Source organism: Podarcis erhardii, assembly GCF_964252035.2.
Source record: "Podarcis erhardii genome assembly, chromosome: 9".
NCBI classification, from domain to species: Eukaryota; Metazoa; Chordata; class Lepidosauria; order Squamata; family Lacertidae; genus Podarcis; species Podarcis erhardii.
This window is the reverse complement of record NC_138512.1, coordinates 15,929,677-15,950,432: the sequence shown is the minus strand read 5'-3', so window position 1 is coordinate 15,950,432 and position 20,756 is coordinate 15,929,677. Positions and strand designations below refer to the sequence as shown.

At 41.4% G+C, this 20,756-nt stretch overlaps 1 protein-coding gene across 4 annotated transcripts in view; it reads right to left on the bottom strand.

Moving 5' to 3' along the window:
* PCDH7 (protocadherin 7) overlaps positions 1-20,756 on the bottom strand; it is a 417,383-nt gene that overhangs the window by 222,950 nt on the left and 173,677 nt on the right. Inside the window, exon 2 of one of the 4 annotated variants that reach the window (XM_081875647.1) lies at positions 8,480-8,696. The exons of 1 other annotated variant lie outside the window; for it this stretch is intronic. In XM_081875647.1, the coding sequence (XP_081731773.1) occupies positions 8,480-8,696 (217 nt within the window). The remainder of the gene's footprint in view (positions 1-8,479; positions 8,697-20,756) is intronic. 2 more of the 4 variants (XM_081875648.1, XM_081875649.1) reach the window with 2 other exon arrangements.

Below are 20,756 nucleotides of genomic sequence, written 5' to 3'. Positions count from 1 at the left end.
ACACCTTTGAGATAATTTAAGTATATTTGAGTCTCACTTCTCAGTGACTGTGAAAGCAATTGGCTTCAGCAGTACTCTTATGGGGAGGCAACAAAGTTGTCTTGTCCAGACTTTGGGAGAGAAATGTCATTTGCTATCTGCATAGCGATACAATCTCCCTTTTGTTATCCAGTTCTTCTGTTTGTATTTCATTTTTCCTTCCTTCAACATAACCTCAATGGGCAATAAGGAAAGCCAAATATTAAGGAGGACAAATCTATCCAATAGCTAAATTGAACATCCAGCTTCAAAGGCAGTATATCTCTGATTATCAACTACTTCCGATTATCCGCTCCCTTCGATTTTCATCTTCATGCCTTGTTGTGAACTTCTGAAGTCATCTGTCTGGACACTGAATGCTGGTCTTCTCATTTGATCCAGCCCAGCAATCTTTATGCTATTCTTTTGCAGCTAAAATCTCAGCTAGTGGAGTCCCTAGACGGTTATCCTACCAAACCAAACATAGTCGCAAAAAGTAGCCCCCTCAGAATTACTAGGCTATTTTTAAGAGATCATTTCTAAGACAAAAAGAAAAGGGGCTAAAATAATACAGCACGTGTCACCACCAAGCATTTTCCCAAAATAAAACAAAATAACTTAGATGTGCAAATCTGGTGTTTGGTTAAGTTTGCATAACACCTAACAAAGTGGGGCCTCCGTCTTGACTAGTCATAATTAGTACAGCAATTATAAGAAGGCACATTTCCCATCTGTACTCTGAACTGCTGTGCTGGAATTTACACTCCAATGTAACTATAACATGAGTCACAACAAGATCTACAAGTCCGGCTACAGGCAGCATTAGCAAGCTTGTAAAAGTAGTTGTTTGGCATGCCACAGCTAGTAGGATGCAGAGGCTTAAAAAGGCAGATTTAAGATCTTCAGAATTTTAAAGGGGCAGAGACACCTCTAAAACAGTAGAAAAACTGTATCACTTCACACTATATGCTCTCATGCTCATTCTGCACATAACCTCCTTGTCCCAGATACCCAAATTCCTATACCTCAAGGTGGAAGCTTAACACTAATAACAAAATCAGTTCTTGGTATGAGCTTTCGTGTGCATGCCAAGAACTGACTTAGTTGGTCTTTAAGGTGCTACTGGAAGGAATTTGTTTTGTTTTGACTATGGCAGACCAACACGGCTACCTATCTGTAACTAATAACAAAGATACGTACATAAACACACAAGAGGACTTAAAGCATATTAATAGCATTGGCTTTTTTATTAAAGGCTGTGGTCTTCATACAGACCCTATTTTCCAGGGACAGTCCCAGATTTACAGAAGCTGTCCAGGTTTCTGATTTGACCCCAGAATGTGCCACTTTTCCATAGGACATCCCGATTGTCATTGGAGAAATGTTGGAGGGTATGGAGTTATGCTACCCTGGAGCAAAGGAGAGAAGTAACTATAAAACCTTTAGAAGGCAGTTGAAGGGAAGTTTTTATGTTTAATGTTTTATTATGTTTTTTATATATGTTGGACCAGGCCAGAGTGGCTGGGGCAACCCAGTCAGATGGGCGAGGTGTCAATAATAACATTGTTGTTGTTGTGTTACTGAACAGGACATCACAAGATTCATCAGAGAAATGTTAGAGGGTATGTTCATGACTAATTTTAGATGGAGGTGCCGCCCTACGACTCCTATGGTGTGATATAACTAATATTTACCCAATGGTGTTGGACAATTTAAAGGAACAGTAAGCATAGCATCATGGGACAGATATCACTACACATCATTTAAACATCTTCTTCCTCATGCATATGGTAATGTTTAAAAGTGCCTATGTTTATGTTAAAAGTAATGGCTAATCTTAGGTGCACTAATTGAACAAGACCAAACAAGCAAGGGATTTGTGCATTCAGAAGATGCACATTCTACAGGTGTCCTTGGACTTTACCATTGTCGAATAAAGGTCGAACTTCATTACTTGAAGACCCATGGAAAGCTAGCATGTCAAGGAGAAATATACTAAGCAAGCCTTCTTCCTAAAGTGTGTGTTTTTTTTGTTTTTTGTTTTTTGTTTTTTTTTTTTTTTTTGGTGCAGGAAGGTTTTTCTGCACATGTGTGTGAAAGTAAGGAGTATTATTCCACATGTATTCTGTGCAGTCCCAAGAAGGCTGAGCCCCTTGATTCTGCTGAATATATAGCATGAGATTCCTATATACAAGGCAGGGACACATCAAAGGATAGGAGAGATATGAAGAAGTTACTATTAAATCTTCAAAATTTGGGAATCACCAGGTCTGGTCAGACTGCTGCACATTCATGATGAGATGATACGTCCCCCCCTGCTCCCTAGCTGTGATGTTTCTGAAGTTATACAGAAGCAATGGATACAATCTAGCAAGATGTTCTCATGCACAAGCACCTTTGAAAGAATGGGAGTTGAGCCTGAGCACAGTAGAGCTCTTGTGAAGTTCCCATGCACTTCAAATAGTGCCATAAACCTACAATTGGTTTCTTTGTTGGCTCAAGTCTCTAATGTAGCATGCATGCAAAAATTTGAGGGGGGGAAATGCTTTTAAAAATCTGAATTTTTCTAGATGTTGTGCTTTTTGGTGTTCATGGCAACTTCCACTTCAATGGCCCAGGTTAACATCCAATTGTGTTTTCTTGCAAATGTTTAGTGGGTCTGGGCATTGGAGTCCTCATCAAATGCATCTGGTGAGTACACTGTGAACCAGCTTTGTGATAATGACATCCCTATTTTAAGGAGCTCAAGGACCTCCCCTTACTGACATGGAAAAAGGACCTTGTTTTCAATCTTATGCACAGCTTGCACTGAAAATGCAGTGGGGGGAATGAGACAGCTTGAGCTTATTGCATGGGAAATGATCTACAATCTAGTTTAAATGCATCCATATCAATCATTAAGAAAAAGCCATGGAACAGTGGTTGAAGGAAAGCTGTGAATATCTGGAGTCATAACTATTAGGAGTGCAGACAGGGTTTCTTAAGAAAAGAAAAAGAAAAAGAAAAGAAAGATAGATCCCACGGGGGAGAAGGTAAGGAAGCTGAATGAAACATTCAGTGCAGTCCCTGATTAAAAGCGAGTCATGCAAGATGCTACCCCTGAGCAGCTACAGATCACCTAGGTTCCAATTAAATGGGACAAATGAATGGCTGACAAGTTTCAGATCCCATGCTTTTGATGTCAGAATAATCCATTAAATACAAGAGATGAAACTATGCAGTACAGATCTACTCCAGAAGCTGGTGGGGCAGGGTTAAAAGCTGGAATTGAAGTGTGGGGGGAAATTGGGGGGGGCTCCCTCAAATGTCAAATGTAACATTTACAGACTAGCAAAAGTGCATTGCCTCTTGTTCTGTCATTACCTACAGGCGAGTGCCAACAAGAATTACTGGAGGCAGATGACATGCCGCTACTGAAAAGTCAAGTCTAGACAGTGACAGCAGAAGAACCGTTTGGTATGGCATAGTTTTCATCACAATGTCACCCACTTTCTGGAGGGCTCAAGTTAATCTTTCATACCTACAGGGAAGCTCCTCTTACCCTCACTTCAGCTGTGCATCACTAGTGATCCCAATGAGGAGATGTGTCTCCATCTCCATTAAGGAAAGCATCCATCAAGGTGAATGGGGCTTGGGTGTGCACTGCTATGTGGATACATATTGATTGCATGGGTGGAAAAGACTTGTTGAATTGTGAGATTTATTTTATATTTTTTTAAACCCTCCTAATCCAAACACTTTATGCCATTTCACACATGGCATTTTCCTACATGAATATTGCTTCTGTTAAAAAAAAAATGAAACAAAACGGCCTCTGCAATGACGCAAATGAAATACATAAACATGTACCTCGAGCTGTTTACCAAAATGGAAAGCTGCTACATATTAATTTATTCATTGCCTAGCAATTTGAAACAAAGAGTCAAACCATAAGAAAGAGAAGATGTATTTGAGTACTGATGGCATATATATATATATATAATGCTTTCATCCAGAAAGTGCTGAAGTGGAAGCTAAATTAGACATCAAGCTAATTTTGTTTCGAATATCTTCATGCTACCTTTCTATGGCCTGGGCCACCGGTGTATAACAGAAGATTCTTTAGCAACTGAGGTTGATCACACAACTGGTCAGCTCTTAGACTGCCTCTAACTACTAATGCACAGAGGTTGACTCTCTTTCTCTCCAGCTGGGATAGGTTCTCTGGGATTTTTGCATTCTAGCCGATTGCCAGGTTTGCAACTATGCTCAGACCAGCCCCATTTCCCCACTCCCGTTTACCATGTGTATTATAATCATCATTATCTTCAGTGAACTTAATTGCAATTATACTCTGCATATTATGTTCCTCGCTCAAAAACGGATCTAACCAATATAACACAGATCTAAATCATTGTTGCTCTTTTCTTCATCTGCAATCATTTTAACAGCAAAACAGCTTGCACATCCTGTTGCTGCCTTTCTGTGGACCAACAACAGCATTTATAACCCTACTGTCAGTTTGGGACAAATGTGCCATTTTCATGCTGGGAGAGCATAAAATTGTGGATACTGGTATACTCCCAGCCTTTAAAATACCCCTTCCTTCAGGTATAAAAGCCAGAGCATGATGTAGCATTTCTGCTGCACTACTATTATTTTCAATAATTATTATTATTTCTCTAACCACTGCTCTTTGTGTAAATAATAATAATGATGTCTTGAAGTGAGAGTTCTAGCACTACCTCTTTGCTTGGTTTGGGTTTAACATTAAACTTTGCAACAATGACTTTGCAACCAATTAATCTCATAGCCCAAAGCCTTAAAAACTAGCAGGAATCAACACAGCTTCCGTGCATTTCGGAGCATTGAGATCATGTATATCTGTGTCTAGTTCACTAGTTCTACACACTGAGTGACCACTGTTGCAACCATTAAGGCTGCAGTTCTGTGTGCACTTACCAGAAGTAACTCTCAAGGAGTTCAGCAGGACATATTTCCATCTGAGCATGCAAGAAGTATAAGACACAGAAAGGAAGTGTCAAGCCAAGGCCTCCAGTGACCAGCCTTTGGTGCCTTAACTCCTGGGCCACCAGCATTCTAAGCCATCAGCCAGATTCTATAGACAACAACACCTAATCTAGGCACTGGCAGAGGAAGAGGTGTGCGCGAGGAGCGCACTGCCCCCGGCAGCAAGATCCTGGCGGGGTGCCATCGCAGCTGCTCCCCACCTGCACTGGGTGCCATGCCCCTATGGAGCATGAATCTCCACCACTCCTTCTAGGCTGAGTGCTGATAACCACAGCTTGAAGATGCTGATCTCCCAAACAAATGGAGAGGCACCAGGCCTTATGCAGACCTTTGTTTTATGCCAGTCAATAAAACTGAGCAACTGATCACATCACATGACACTAGACCCATATCTGGTTTCCAGCTGCTCTGTGACTACATCTTCTGCTCTGGCCATCAGTTCCTGCCTGCCTGATCCAGTATCTGAATTCCATCTCATTCAGAATCACATCACTGGTCTCTGGCCCTTGTGACTACTGCATTTACTTATCTCGTGTCAGACCAAGGAATTTTTGTCCCTGGTATGATTGTTTTCCACCTAGTCATTTTGACACTCTGGCACCCAATTTGCAAAATTTAACAATTCCAAAATGCAGACGCGCTTTCCCTTTCGCAAGATTGAATATGCTGCCTTTGGCTGTACTTGAGGGTCGATTTCAAAAAACTCCACTGGAAAAATGGTTTTGTCCCTGTGGAGACGGCAGTGGCTCATGTGCTTCTGGCTTGCACTCTTTATAAAGGTTTGAGGAGTGAGGTCATTACCCTTCTATTATTGTCCATGCCAGGTCACTCAACCATTGCTACTATGTCATTTCTTTTAGCAGAACAAGATGATCAAGCAACAGCAAAAACTGCAAGGGTTTTAGCGGGGGCAATTAGAATAAAATCTATTATTTGATTATTGATGTAAATCCCCAAAATGTATTTTCTATAGTTAAGCTTTTACCTCTATCTTCAGTACATTTTATTTTATTGCCATGGCTAGTGGCTGATGCAAATAAAGATTCTTCTGATTCTGATTATATGGTGACCTGTCAGAAGCAAGGTCAAGACCAGACTACAGCCAAATGCACTAAACGCTTACTTTAAAAAAGAAGAGAAAAGCTATGAGAGATAAAAAGAAAGACGAAGAGGATCTTGGGGAAGGGGCACAGCTCAGTGGAAACATATTTCTTTAAATGCAGACAATCCCAGGTTCAGTTCCTGGCATCTTCAGATATGCCTGGAAATGTTCCCTCACTAAAATTCTGGGCAAAAAATTCCTTCCAGTAGCACCTTAAAGACCAACTAAGTTAGTTCTAGGTATGAGCTTTCGTGTGCATGCACACTTCTTCAGATAATCTTCAGGTATCTTCAGATAATCAGGTATCTTCAGATAATCTTCAGGTATCTTCAGGTATCTGAAGAAGTGTGCATGCACACGAAGGTCATACCTAGAACTAACTTAGTTGGTCTTTAAGGTGCTACTGGAAGGAATTTTTTGTTTTGACTATGGCAGACCAACACGGCTACCTATCTGTAACTAAAATTCTGGGAAGCCACTGTGAGACAACGTTGACCTCAACGGGCTGTATGTTCCAATGGTGTTACTTGGTATAAACCATTTTTTTCGCTCCTGATTTCCTCCATATTTGTGCGGTGAAAAGGTAACTGCAACAAATGTTCTTGAAATACAACATGTATCAATTTAATTTTCAGTTTAATGGGAGGCCTTCAAACATGGCTGTTTCTCTTTAGCACCACAACAAAATCATCTTTGTTCCATCCTTGAAAAAATGGCACCTCGGTGCTCGACTCTTTGTAAAACAAATGGCGCAATAAGAATCTGCAAAGTTATGTGGTGTCCCTAATGCTTATACTTATATATATTATTATTATACTTTTTTCAGAAGTATAATGGAAAAAACCTCCCCCCGAATCACAGAAAATGTTCTGCTTTTGTTGTCTTGATATTTCTATTTTAAGGGAAACAAAACCATGAGAACAATTAATTATTTGCTGATATAAAATCTCCAAAGGAAAGTAAAACAAATACTTTGACGGAAGCAGTGACTCTATATATGGTTCCAAACAAGTCCGATACACCATTCCACTCATGCTCTTACATCTATACAAATGTCATCTAGACATGCATTGTTTCACATGGTACCATTAGCTTGTACTCTGGTATTCAATAACCTACTCTGTGGGTAGAACTATGAAATCAATATAATTGACTTCAAAAGATTTCAGATCTAGGCAAATAAAAGCATGGGGCAATGGATTGTTAAGACCTATTCAAGACACACTGAAAAAAAATAACTGGGAACTGTTGCTATTATATTGCTATTTTCTTCATACTACACACCAATAATGAAACATTCTGGGGGGAAATACTGAAGTCATTTAGTAGTGTGGAAACTAAATACATTGCTGCAAACACATTGAATTATTTTTTTTACCCTTGGTAACAATAAACCCACACAACGTTTTCTTCTTTTAATAATCTGTCCCTCTGTTGGAATTTGGGATTACAGAATACCATTATGGAAAAAAATGGAAATCAAAAATTCTGATACAAAAGGGAGACTAAGCAAGTTGCCCTCATTGCTATCTCCAGCCACCAGCTATTAACCGGTGAGTAAGCACAGAAATGGAGCCGAAGATTCAATATTGTCTGCCATGGAAGAGTTGATGTTTTTGGTACTTTGCCTTCCATAGCGGACAACAATATATGGCCACACACACAAACACACACACTCCTTTGTATCACAGACTTTCTTACAATTCCCACCTCCCGATGCTGCAACCTCTGCCCCTTGCTATGAGCAGAATATAGGAAGTAAGCAACATACACTCTATTTTGAAAACCCTGTGCACGCAAGCAGGGAAGAGACAACAATCTAAAAGGAAAGTTGAATTTCTATTTTCCACTAGCTAATGCTGAACATATACAGTTCCTGGATGATGATAATAAAAGGCACACAACTAAAAAGAAATTATGTCTACATATTATTTTTTAAAAAATAAGAATTTAAATAGGTTTCATCGGCTATGTGCTGATATTTTTAGATGTATTTATTTAACTGTGTCATTAATACTGTTTAAATATGCTTTATATTTGCATGTTTCTCTCCCCTCCCCCATCTTAATCAACCTGGTCGGGTCAATATTAGGAGCATGATCCAATCAAAACTTAAGCACATTCACGTCCCAGTTATTTCCGTTAAAGGTTCAGTGCCGATGTTTACATATCATCCCATTGAAATGGGCCTTAAAAGTGCCTAACATTTGGCTGGATCCAGCCCTAAATTTAAGCTTCATCACCTTTGCATTATGAGGATGATGATTCTGATCTCTTGACAAATCTACTTCATGTTGGACTCGCTAGTGTAAATCGAGTATGTGTGTGGGGTGTTGTGTATGCCCCTACCATTTTCCATATGCTCTGCCTCACCAACACTGCCATCCGGCGTAGTCCTTTCGTAGTTGTCCTCTGGGAGTGGAAGGGCACCCAGCCGCGGCCCTGAAGAACTCTTACTGCTTGGTGTTTCTGACTCCTCCAGACCGCTGTCATAGCAACTCTGCAATGACCCTTGATGTGGGTCCTGAGGCTGACTCACAACTGAAAACGTCACTCTACGAAATGGCTGCAAAAGAAAAGATTCTGAATGTCACTTGAAAGGTAGGGTCTCCGAGAAAGCCATTCTTAACCAAGCAAAACAAAAAAACATCAGGCAAAACACAGTAGACTCCCCCATACCTAAATGCTGGTTCACCAACTACACTTCATAACTGGTGCCATGATAACTATGAAGCTTCAATGGATTTCTGGTAGTCTGAGTGCTTTGAATGTCCCTGGAGCATGTACCCTACCTGCAGACATTTTAGAGCAGGCATAGGCAACCTTCGGCCCTGCAGATGTTTTGGCCTACAGATGTTTTTTTCTTGGTTAAGAATGGCTTTCTCGGAGACCCTACCTTTAGGTATAGGCAACCTTCAGCCCTCCAGATGTTTTGGCTTACAACTCCCATGTTTCCTAGCTAACAGGACCAGTGGTCAGGCATGATGGGAATTGTAGTCCAAAACATCTGGAGGGCTGAAGGTTGCCTATGCCTAAAAGTAGGGTCTCTGAGAAAGCCATTCTTAACCAAGCAAAATAAATAAATAAATAAAATCAGGCAAAACACAGTAGACTCCCCCATACCTAAATGCTGGTTCTAAAACTACACTTCGTAACTGGTGTCATGATAACTATGAAGCTTCAGTGGACTTTTGGTAGGCTGAGTGCTTTGAATGCCCCTGGGGCATGTAAAGGTGGCTGTACCCTACCTTGCAGACATTTTAGAAGTTACTGAATACACCAGCTGTTCTCAGAGTGTGCGTTGGATGTGCCAAGGGTAATTGGCGGGAACTTGGGTTTCTTGTACACTCGAGTGTTAAGCGGTTGAAAGTTAGTGGCTGAGTGTGCAAACTTTGTGTGAAAAGCGCTACGTTAAAAGTGATGAGAGGGAGGGAATGAAAGTTCAGTGTGTGGGGTTAGATCTGTGAGGACCCGTCCCGTCCCCCCCAGGCATGTCATCACTTGATACTGGAGTCAAGTAATGAACATGCATGCAATGAAACCAGCCACAGAGACAACTGCCAGTAGATGTGCAACTCCTCAGACATTACTCATGGTCAACATATTGCAACTTTCCCTAACCCTGCTCCTCTTTGTTGGCTGACAGTAACTGAGATGGAGGAACTCACAAAGTCATTGAGGATTTCTAAACATTATGAGGAAGAAACAAAAAAAAAAAAAATCCTTCCAGTAGCACCTTAGAGACCAACTAAGTTTGTTATTGGTATGAGCTTTAGTGTGCATGCACACTTCTTCAGATACCTGGTGATGTTGATAACCATGGGGATACCATTTTTAGCTGCATCCCAATGGGGGCTGGAATGGCTGCCAGGAAAGGAGAGTGGGTGAATTCCTAGACATGTATTTTCACCTGTGGGGCTCACGCCCAAACCTTTGCTGCATTAGGACTCCTCTGTTAGGGACCAAAACGAATGCTGTGAGCCAAAAACGAGTTTCTTACGACCTTAGGTGAAGTACACAGCTGAGTGCTGCCTGGTAATCAGTATTTTTGGCACCTGGGTTATACTTGGGGAGAATCATGAACTTATGGTGGGTCACTGTGCATGCCATGACAGGAGCCATTTTGGAATCCCTCCTCTGTCCTGAAAACAAATGCCTTGGAATGCAAGATGTGTGTGTTCAATCCTGCCACAATTTAAAATTGCACATCTGTCTCTACCTGAAAGGGCAGCTACAGAGGAAGGTCTCTGTAAAGCTGCAGGTTGTCCTATATTAAATCAACTCAGGTGCACAGTTCTTCTGAATGACTTTGGCCACAGACGAGTTTAGCATGAAACTTTCATGCTGTCTGGCCTAAAGCTCTTCTGAGGAAAGACCAAAACGATGTAAGATTTTATAGAGTCCATAAATGTTACAGTATAGTGTGGCTACCAGTAACACTAACACACATACACGCACGCACACACGTTTTAAAGATCAATGGCTGTGGTTTTGAGAACTAGACCATGTAAGCGATATATAACAGAATGGGGGAGAGAAAAGAAAACAGTTCAGTCACTCCACTCCTTTGCCATAAAATTTAATGCTGAGAGATTGGATGTTTTGCCAGCTGACTTAATAAAGGCTTCAAACTACGGCCACCACAATCGACACCACACGCTTCCACTCGGATTGAGCATCCATTGGTTCTTATAATCTTATAATTACAGACTTGTGTTATTTCAAAATTCAAATAGCTGACGCTGTTAAAAGTGTATTCAGTGAACTCTGACACCCAAGGGCATTCCTGGAAATGGGAAGGGTAGGGATGGTGTGAGAATCCTGGCAATGAATCCTGTCAGCATTTCGTGGATGCTGAAGAGAAACTGAGGAAAAAACCCAGTGATCGTTTTCTTCCTCTTCCACAGTGATATTATTTTGCACAAGGTTTATTCATATTTTTCAGGAGCAGTGCGTGTTGCTGTGCCTGAAACCCTTGACTTCCTCACACACATTTCACTGCTCATATAAGAAGTTAACTGCCATGAATGAAACTGGTGGCTGAAATTTATGTTATGAAGTGGTTCAGGCCAAGGGTCCATGTGGCCTTGCATTCTGTTATCAGCAAGAGCCAACTAGATGCTTCTAAAGCAGAGGTGAGAAATCTCTGGAGCTCCAGACGTCATTGGACACCAACTCCCAACAGATCCAGCCAGCAAAAATACACAACATCCTAACAGACAGAAACAACAAACCCTCCATGAAGCCATCACCTACAATTCTGTGATTCTATGTCCTACTTCTCTCTTCCTGTTTGTCCCTAGCATCATCAATTTCTGTAAGTTGCTCAGAGACTTTTTCAGTTTGTGCTAAGCAGCTAACAAGTTAAATAAATAAATAATCACAGTATGCTGCTTATGAATATGCAGATTCCATTGAGTTGACCATCCCCCCCCATGAACGTGCCTCATTCTATTCAGAGACTTTCCGGATGGCATTTTATCCATGACTAAAATTGGGGACACACCACACTGTACCCTGAAAAACTATCATTTTTTTTTTGTTATGGGTGTGTTTTTTTATCACCTTCCAGAATAATGAAGAGGTCTTCAGAAAGCAAAATCAATAGTGCCTTCTGAAGTTTCATACTTCCTTCAGTCCTGTCAGCCTGACCAATAGTGGTGTTTCAGGGATTTCCCTCCACACTCATTGGCTCTAGCATCAGAAAATCCCAGCAGGCCATTATTTCCTTCCTTCTCTATTTTGAATGTTTGCTGTAAGCCATTTGGGGCACAGCTCATTGTGGGAAAGCAGCATATAAATAAAACCAAGCAGTAAAGGTAAAGGGACCCCTGACGATTAGGTCCAGTCGTGGCCGACTCTGGGGTAGTGGCGCTCATCTCGCTTTACTGGCCAAGGGAGCAGACGTACAGCTTCCAGGTCATGTGGCCAGCATGACTAAGCTGCTTCTGGCAAACCAGAGCAGCGCACGGAAATGCCGTTTACCTTCCCGCCAGAGCGGTACTTATTTATCTACTTGCACTTTGACAGTGCTTTTGAACTGCTAGGTTGGCAGGAGCTGGGTCTGAGCAACAGGAGCTCACCCCGTTGCGGGGATTTGAACTGCCGACCTCCTTATTGACAAGTCCTAGGCTCTGTGGTTTAACCCACAACACAAGCAAGCAACAAACCCTTCCTCAGAATGTCAGAACTGTACATCAGCAAAAAGATGGTCAGTGTTAGGGTTTGAGGGGCATGTTGCTTTGAGATGAAGGCAGCAACATAATAACTAACATTTTTCAGTACAGTGGTACCTCTGGTTACAAACTTAATTCGTTCCAGAGGTCTGTTCTTAAGCTGAAACTGTTCTTAACCTGAGGTACCACTTTAGCTAATGGGGCCTCCTGCTGCTGCCAGCACATGATTTCTGTTCTCATCCTGAGATAAAGTTCTTAACTCAAGGTACTAACCCAAGGTTAGCGGAGTCTGTAACCCAAGGTGTTTGTAACCCGAGGTGTTTGTAACCCAAGGTACCACTGTACATGTGCCAGCCTCCTCTCATAGCACACTAGTAAACTCCAGTTCCTAATGTGGAAAAATCAGTGTTTTACATATAACACAATCCTATTCCATGTCTACTCAGGTGTAAGCCCCACTGAGTTTAGTGGGACTTGCACCTATTATTCTTCCATGCTTATTTTACGTCTCTGTTTCTCTGGCATCGTTTCCTTATTCTGGCTTATTTTTAAACAATTGTTCACACACACACACACACACACACACACACACAGAGCATAGTGGTATTTTGGATGTATATTTCAGTTTGATGAGCAGATATATTGTATATTCAAATAAATCTCACTGGGGTGAAAAAACCACAGCATTATTAAGGATGTGCAGCAGTTGCCATCCAGGCCCGTGAAAGGAAGCACACAAAGAAAGGTCTTTGCACATCCATATTGAGCATGGTCTCATTCATAAAACATGTCTACCCACATTAGAGGTAGAACTTACTGCCAGCAGCCTTTCAACATAAGGTTTGACTGTACCACTTTGCAAAGGAATTTTATGACATGTATGAATCTTTTTTTCAGGGATTCTCTGACTTGCCTAGTCCCAAGTCATCTAGGGCTTTATACACATGTAGATTGCATAGCACTCTATGCAGCCAAAGAACAGCCAAGTTTTTTAATATGCCGGGTGGCACTGTGGGTTAAACCACAGAGCCTAGGCCTTGCCAATCAGAAGGTTGACGGTTCGAATCCCCGCGACAGGGTGAGCTCCCGTTGCTCGGTCCCTGCTCCTGCTAACCTAGCAGTTCGAAAGCACGTCAAAGTGCAAGTAGATAAATAGGTACCGCTCCGGCGGGAAGGTAAACGGCGTTTCCGTGCACTGCTCTGGTTCGCCAGAAGTGGGTTAGTCATGCTGGCCACATGACCCGGAAGCTGTACGCCGGCTCCCTCGGCCAATAAAGCAAGATGAGCGCCGCAACCCCAGAGTCGGTCACGACTGGACCTAATGGTCAGGGGTCCCTTTACCTTTACCTTTCCCGCTAGAAATGGACTTGTATGTCTAAGATTGTTTGGACCATGCTCCTTCTGATGTGTGATGCAAAAAGGCAATGGCAATCTTGCCCCCTCCTTTTCAGAGGGCGTAATGTTGATTTGCTACTGAGCTTTGAATGAATCAATATCAACATGCCTCCCATTTCTAATTAAATCAGTTTGAATATGGTGGAAGGTCTCAGTGGTGCTCCAGCCCCATGGAGAAAGAAATGAGGTGTGGTTCCTGCTGCTCAAACAGAAAATTCTCACATCCCACTGGAGGTATAACACTTCCAAAGAAGGAGAAAGACAATGAATTGCTTTTTATACTTGGCTAATTCATGGAAAAGAAAACTCTCAGCATAGTTACGTAATTCACATTAAAAAAAAAAAGTTCGGAACAAGTAAATTCCATGAAGCTTTGTTAGTCTCTTTAATTGTCAGGACTCACAGGCTATTTCTAGTGCTCCAACACGGCTGCTGCTACATTTATCTCTTCATTTTATTTCCATGTAAGCTGACCTGCTGACTGACTTGATTACAGTGGAGAGAAGATATTTTTGTTTTGGAAAAAAAATATATATGCAGGCATATTATTCCCCCAGGTCATCTCAAGTTGCTAATAACAATCCAAAACATGGCCCAGAGATAATATGAACCAGAGAGCAACTCAGTTTCAAGGGGAAAGGGAGAAGGGATGGGGGAAGTCAACTGGATTACTGTTCTTATCGTGGACATGGCACTTTGCAGAAGAAGGTGGGGGGAGGCAAGAGAGTCACTAGTCCTGATTACTTTCCATCTACGGTTTGGTGGGAGGGTTGAAGTAAGACAACAACCAAGGGAAGGAAGGGATGGATGCAACCAGGGTAAAATCCAGAGCATACATTTAAATCACACTTTCACACCACTTCAAGAGTCAACAAACTGTTGACTCCTGACCTTACAGATGTACAATTCCAAGCCCTCTTAGCTAACTCCAGTTCCTAAGATTCTCTGTGGCTATTAAAGTGATATAAGAGCACTTTAAACGTATGGCATGACATTTTCTTCAACTGGGAAAGGAGTAGCACAGGTTAAGTCAAAGCCTTCACATAAGAGATGGAACTTGAGGTAAGGTTTGAAGAGAGAGGTTCATACATGGGGTATTCTGGTAAAGTGGGCAGCAAAAGTTAAAGGGTAGACACAGTGGGACCCACACAGAAGAAAGACAATGGGACCCCCCCAAAATGCAGCAGGGCTGGCTGCTGTCCACATTTTGATAATACACATTGCCAGAGGTTCCCCTGTAAAACGAAGAAGATCGGAATCAAATATTTCCTAACTGCATCTCTTCATAGGCCCACTAAAGATATTGGGAGACATTTGCGGAACTGAGGGGAGCAGAGCCAGAAGACCAAACAAAATGTGGCCAGGGACCCAGGAGCTAAGAGAAGATAGGTGGGCTGAAAAAGAAGCAATTATTTCAGGAAGAATGAAGCAATAACAAAGTGACAGAATGTCAAAAGGGATAATGCAATGTTACAAGTTTGTGGGTGCCAGGCCTATCCCAAGGCCTAGCAACCATTAAATAAGCCAAGCTAACCAAAGTGTGGAAGTCAACTAAGTGTTACTCAGAGTATTAATGAATAACAGAATTTCTGAGTACTCAGAAATTAATGAACATGACACAGTTTTTAACTGTTTTTATCAATAATGTTAATGTTTTAGTTGATTTTTTGTAAACTTTGTAGAGGTTTTCTAACAATCAAGTGATATTTATTTTATTTTATTTAACACAATTTATATAATTAATTGTATAATTATCTATTAATTGCAAAGCATCTGCACTGAGTAAAGCAAAGCAAAGTAACCTCCAAAATGTTATTACATTTATATATCTGAAGAATGCTCCCCCCTTCTCATTATTTTGCATTACGAGTCACACAAGAGAGGGGAAAAAATATTTCCCACAGATCCATTGCAGAAGACTACACAGGGCACATTGAATGAATGTGCTGTAATGTATTCTCTAACAAATAGAAGTGCTAATAATTTGAACAGTTGGAAGGTGAGATTTCCTCTTATTGTAAAAGCTGTAGCTGCCCTGATCGAAATAAGATAGTTGGAGGAAAACAAAGGCTTGCCCCAATGTTGTTGCTGAGTTTTTAAGTCACAGCTGGGCACATCAGAGTGTGTGACACCATTAAGTGGAACTTTCAACAACACAAATAAAACATAACCTGATATTAAGCACATGCTCTGGGGAGATACAAAGATATTAGATAGGCGTCTTGGCTTGACAGAAGAGTGATCAAGAACGGTAGTATATGACACAATGTGACCCACGGCACTGAACAGCCACAATCAATCCAGAATGTGAGAATGACTTGAAAAATCTGCAGTCTCAGTCACTGATTGCTGCAGTTCCCTTCCACCAGTACAAACAAGAGAGTATACCAGATAAGGAAGTAGCAAGGGGAAATTAATTTTCCAAGTCTCTAAAATGAAGACAAAGAATGAAAGCTAAGTGTATAGCGCAGAAGCTGATGACTTGGCCAATGAAATGGAAATTATTTCCAAAAAAAAAAAAAAAAATCTACCAGGAGATGGGTGTGTGTGCCAGATACCTATAGGGTAATTTAAATAGTTCTGATTTGGGGGGACTTATTCATTCATTTGGTTGGTTGGTTGGTTAGTTAGTTAGTTAGCATACCGGCCTTCATCCACAGATCTCAGGGTGGTTAACAGCACAGAAACACATCTGATTCCAGGGATGCTGATCCCATTCATGTAAACTTCAGGCTAAGCTGTACGAAGGGTAAGACTCAAACCAATGGCTTCAAGTTACAAGACAGGAGATTCCAACTAAACATACAGGAAAAACTTCCTGACAGTAAGAGCTGTTCAATAGCGGAACAGTCCCTCAGGGGGTTGTGGACTCTCCTTCCTTGGAGGTTTTTAAGCAGATGTTGGATGGCCACCTGTAGTGGATGATTTAGCTGAGATTTCTGCATTACAGGGGGTTGGTGTACCTTCCAACTCTAAACAAAACAAATTCCTTCCAGTAGCACCTTAAAGACCAACTAAGTCAGTTCTTGGTATGAGCTTTCGTGTGCATGCACACGAAAGCTCATACCAAGAACTGACTTAGTTGGTCTTTAAGGTGCTACTGGAAGGAATTTGTTTTGTTTTGACTATGGCAGACCAACACGGCTACCTATCTGTAACTTCCAACTCTACAATTCTATGATTCTATGACCAACACAGCTGGGGAACATGATTGTGGGGTACGTTTTCTGAGCAGGTTTCGTGATTTGGAAGCGGAGTTGCTCCTGGAGAAGAGACACTTGTCCTTTCTAAAGACATTTCCGTTTCACTCATATATAATGTTAGCAGGAATTGAGCTAGTTGCTTACGCAGAAGATTCCACATAACTCCTGTGCACATATGGATACCAGACACTCATTGGACAGACCAGTAATGTGGCCCTTCTTTCAACATCCTCTTCTCCCCTTTCCCTCCCCAGTGGGTGGTAACTGAGTAGGAAAAGTGCCACCCAATTGCTCCACTCCATGCAATTCCGATACTCAAACGCATACTGTAGTGGTATGCAAGCCTGATACAGAAAAACACCTTCATAGCAGTATAAATGGGGCTTTCGGGACCTGGAGTGTAGTGTTTTACATCTTGCAACATGTGTGAGTTGGAATAAGGGAAGTGTTATGAATACCCAACAGCAGTATTTTTTTTTCTCTAAAAAAATAAATAAATAAATAAAATTTAGGGGTATTCTCATTTTCCTACTCATATTGAAATACTGCCCCTCAATGAGGCCTAACTTAGATTCACAAAATGTTTAGGGGTGTGAGTACCCCTGTGCCCCCCCCCCCCCAGAAAAAAGCACTGCCCGACACTGCTAAGAAAAGCTGGGAGTAGATAGATACATCTTCTCAAGCATCTGGTCTTGGAGGCAGGGAGCATGCACACAGACAAATGTGGATGACAGAAGGCTTAGTCACTTGTTCTATTTTAAAATAATAATAATAATACCAAATGGTATCATAATTGGTTGTAACAACAGGATTACTGCAGACTAAAACTACTTACAGTGGTACCTCAGGTTACATACGCTTCAGGTTACAGACTCCGCTAACTCAGAAATAGTACCTCAGGTTAAGAACTTTGCTTCAGGATAAGAACAGAAATCGTGCTCCGGCGGCACAGTGGCAGCAGGAGGCCCCATTAGCTAAAGTGGTGCTTCAAGTTAAGAACAGTTTCAGGTTAAGAACGGACCTCCAGAACGAATCAAGTACTTAACTCGAGGTACCACTGTACTGTAAACTTGATGTACACTGACAAAGCAAGATACATTACTGAGATTGCTAGATATATTCTCCAGCACTTCCATGGTTTCCCTCTTGCTGCTAGAACAGCTGAGCAAGGCAGGGTGGACACAGTAGGTGACCTGCCAAGCTGAATGCTTCCTGGAAGCAACACCACAGAGGCCATGGCGCATAGATGATGTGCTCTCTTCAGCTGGGTAGGTCATAAATTGGGCAGGGCTGATGTAATTACTCCTGGTCAGCAGTGGCACACAGATGCACAGTAGTTAATATTAAGCTCAAGGAGTGCGCCAGGAGGATTAAGAAGGAATGAGCTGGGACTTGAGGATGAGGAAAGAAGATGGAAAGAAAGAGCTCCTTCTCACATCTCCTCCTCCCCCCTTTGCCCTTTTGAACGAGGTTTGTTGAATTTAAAATTTGCTTTGCTTGTAGTCTCCTTAAAAATGTCTGTATTATATTGGAGAGGGGCATTTTTGTAGCAGCAGTGTTTCAAAAATGTGCAGTTGGATCCTCTGGAAGCCAGTAGAAATTGCCTTGTTTCCAGTGGGCTTTGTGGGGTCATAACAGAACTTTGTTTGTCCCCCGCCCCCTTGCTGGCCATTTTGTTCACATTGGTAAACTTTACTGTATTTTAAATATTTAATTTTACCACAATGGATTTTAGTCTTATAAGCCACCCAGCGGACCTAGTGAGCAGAAAACGCGGGATGTAATTAATCATCCCTTTGCCTATATAAATTTACACAGCATTAACATTAGCTAGTAATTGCCATCTTAAGATGCCAATTGATCCCAGTGTCAGCTCTCCAGATGGTCTGCAGGTAATAGGGGATGGGGAGCATTTATGCATCCAATATAAATCACCACTTTCATTTGGAGAGTGAGGGAGGTGGAGTGTTGAGATGCCAATACATTTCTTCCATTTGTTCATTTATGGGACTGTTAAAAAAAATATGGAGTTCTGCTAGCAGAAAACACCAGAGGGCTATGATGAACCAAAACCAGGATCTCTTCCCAGCCAGGCTGACCTACTTTGAAGAACAGCCAAGTGCCCTAGCAAACCTCAATCCAGCTCTCCTTCACAGCATAGTTGGCAAGAGAGAGCTATCAGAGAGAACAAAGGAGCCCAGATGTTATTTAAAGCCAGGTCTTTAATTCTTCTGAATATTTGGGTCAAGTCATGCATTTTACTGTCCAAACAGGTGAAACTTATCTATTCTCTCTTCTAATAAAAGGCATACCAAGCCAGGTAGGAACGTTTAGCGACGACATGGGGAGAGCAGTAACACTGACCTGCAATGATTGATATCGTTTCTTCTCTGAATTTAGCAGCTCCCAAAGTATATCTGCCCACCCCCTCCACTAAAAGCATATTGGGGTTCCCTCTTCTCCCTTGCTGGTCTAAGGATATTATTTGACCCAAAATTAACACACATAATGTTCAACTCACTAAAGCTGTTCCTCAGAATTTAAATGAGTAGGACGTTAATACCAGCAAAAGCCTTTCCCAGTGAATGATGTGCATGTTAATTGCTATTTTGCAGCTTTTATTACAGCCCTAGAGTGATTGCAGATCGGGAAAATTTGAACTCTGCATTGCACATCTTTTCGAAGGAGCAGAGCTCCTCAGTCTAATGTGTTATAAATTTCTCATGCCTCATGGAGTAAGGTCACGATTAAAGAAACAGACCTCAATGTTAATATATTTGCTATCTGAACTACCTCAGATAACAACTTCTGCAGTTCTGGTTATGGTCAAATGTAATTGCTAGTAAATCCTGTTGTTGGAACTGAAATATGTATGTCAACGTAAAAGTTTAAATCATAAGATAATAGAAGCATTCATTATTGGAAACAAAAAAACATGGACGACTCAGTGAGGTGCTTATAATCATTGTCTGGAGACAGGCATTTTAAATTTATTTTTAGTTTATTTTTTTGGAGAGAAAATTAAAGGTATGTGATAAACTATGTTTATCCATAGTTTGCATTTCTTTGATCCAACTAAAGTTTCTCTAATAAGGCACTTCACCACTACAAAAAACTGTTTGACGAAATAATGAGAGAATGAAAAATACGTGTAGACACTGTACATGATAGTGACTTCACCTTTCTAGAAGAACTAATTTGTGCCTTCTGAGAGTGGGCTGAAGGCACCTGATGTAGCTAAACCCATGAAACTAAGCAATTCTGACCCTCTTTGCTGCTGAAATGGAAAATCAGCAGAGAATGTGATGAGAGCAGCTCTGAATTATTTTGCAGCAACAAACCTGCTGAAGCAATAAGGCAAGTGAATGCCAACATTTAATACACAATGCACCAAACTCTCCAATACCACCCCTTGTTCTGGCTGGAGAACAAGAGAATGTGAAGTAAGGGGATGGATTGCTACTCAGACCAGGGGAATTCTAGCCAGTAGCAATCACCCTGTTGTCCCTGATCCATTCCAACCTTCCTCACATTCTCTCCAGATGAATTAGGGCTTTTATGCAATCATGTCTGGCACCTAACAGTGCTATGCACCCAAAATTTCCTAATGATAATTCTGGGTGACTAACATTTATCGCAACAGTAAACGTAAATCCAGGAAGCGTGTTAAAATAGCTCAGAGAAGTGATCCACAGTAGGAAAACTAAAAGCAGGTGCCCTGAAATGCCAATTAAAATACCTGCCATATTCAACTTTCTGAGACACCTACACCATTTTGAACATCAGTATAAAGTGCATCTCAAAACTCTGGGCCATAACAATGAAAAGCCTGTTAAATAAGTTGATCGTTAT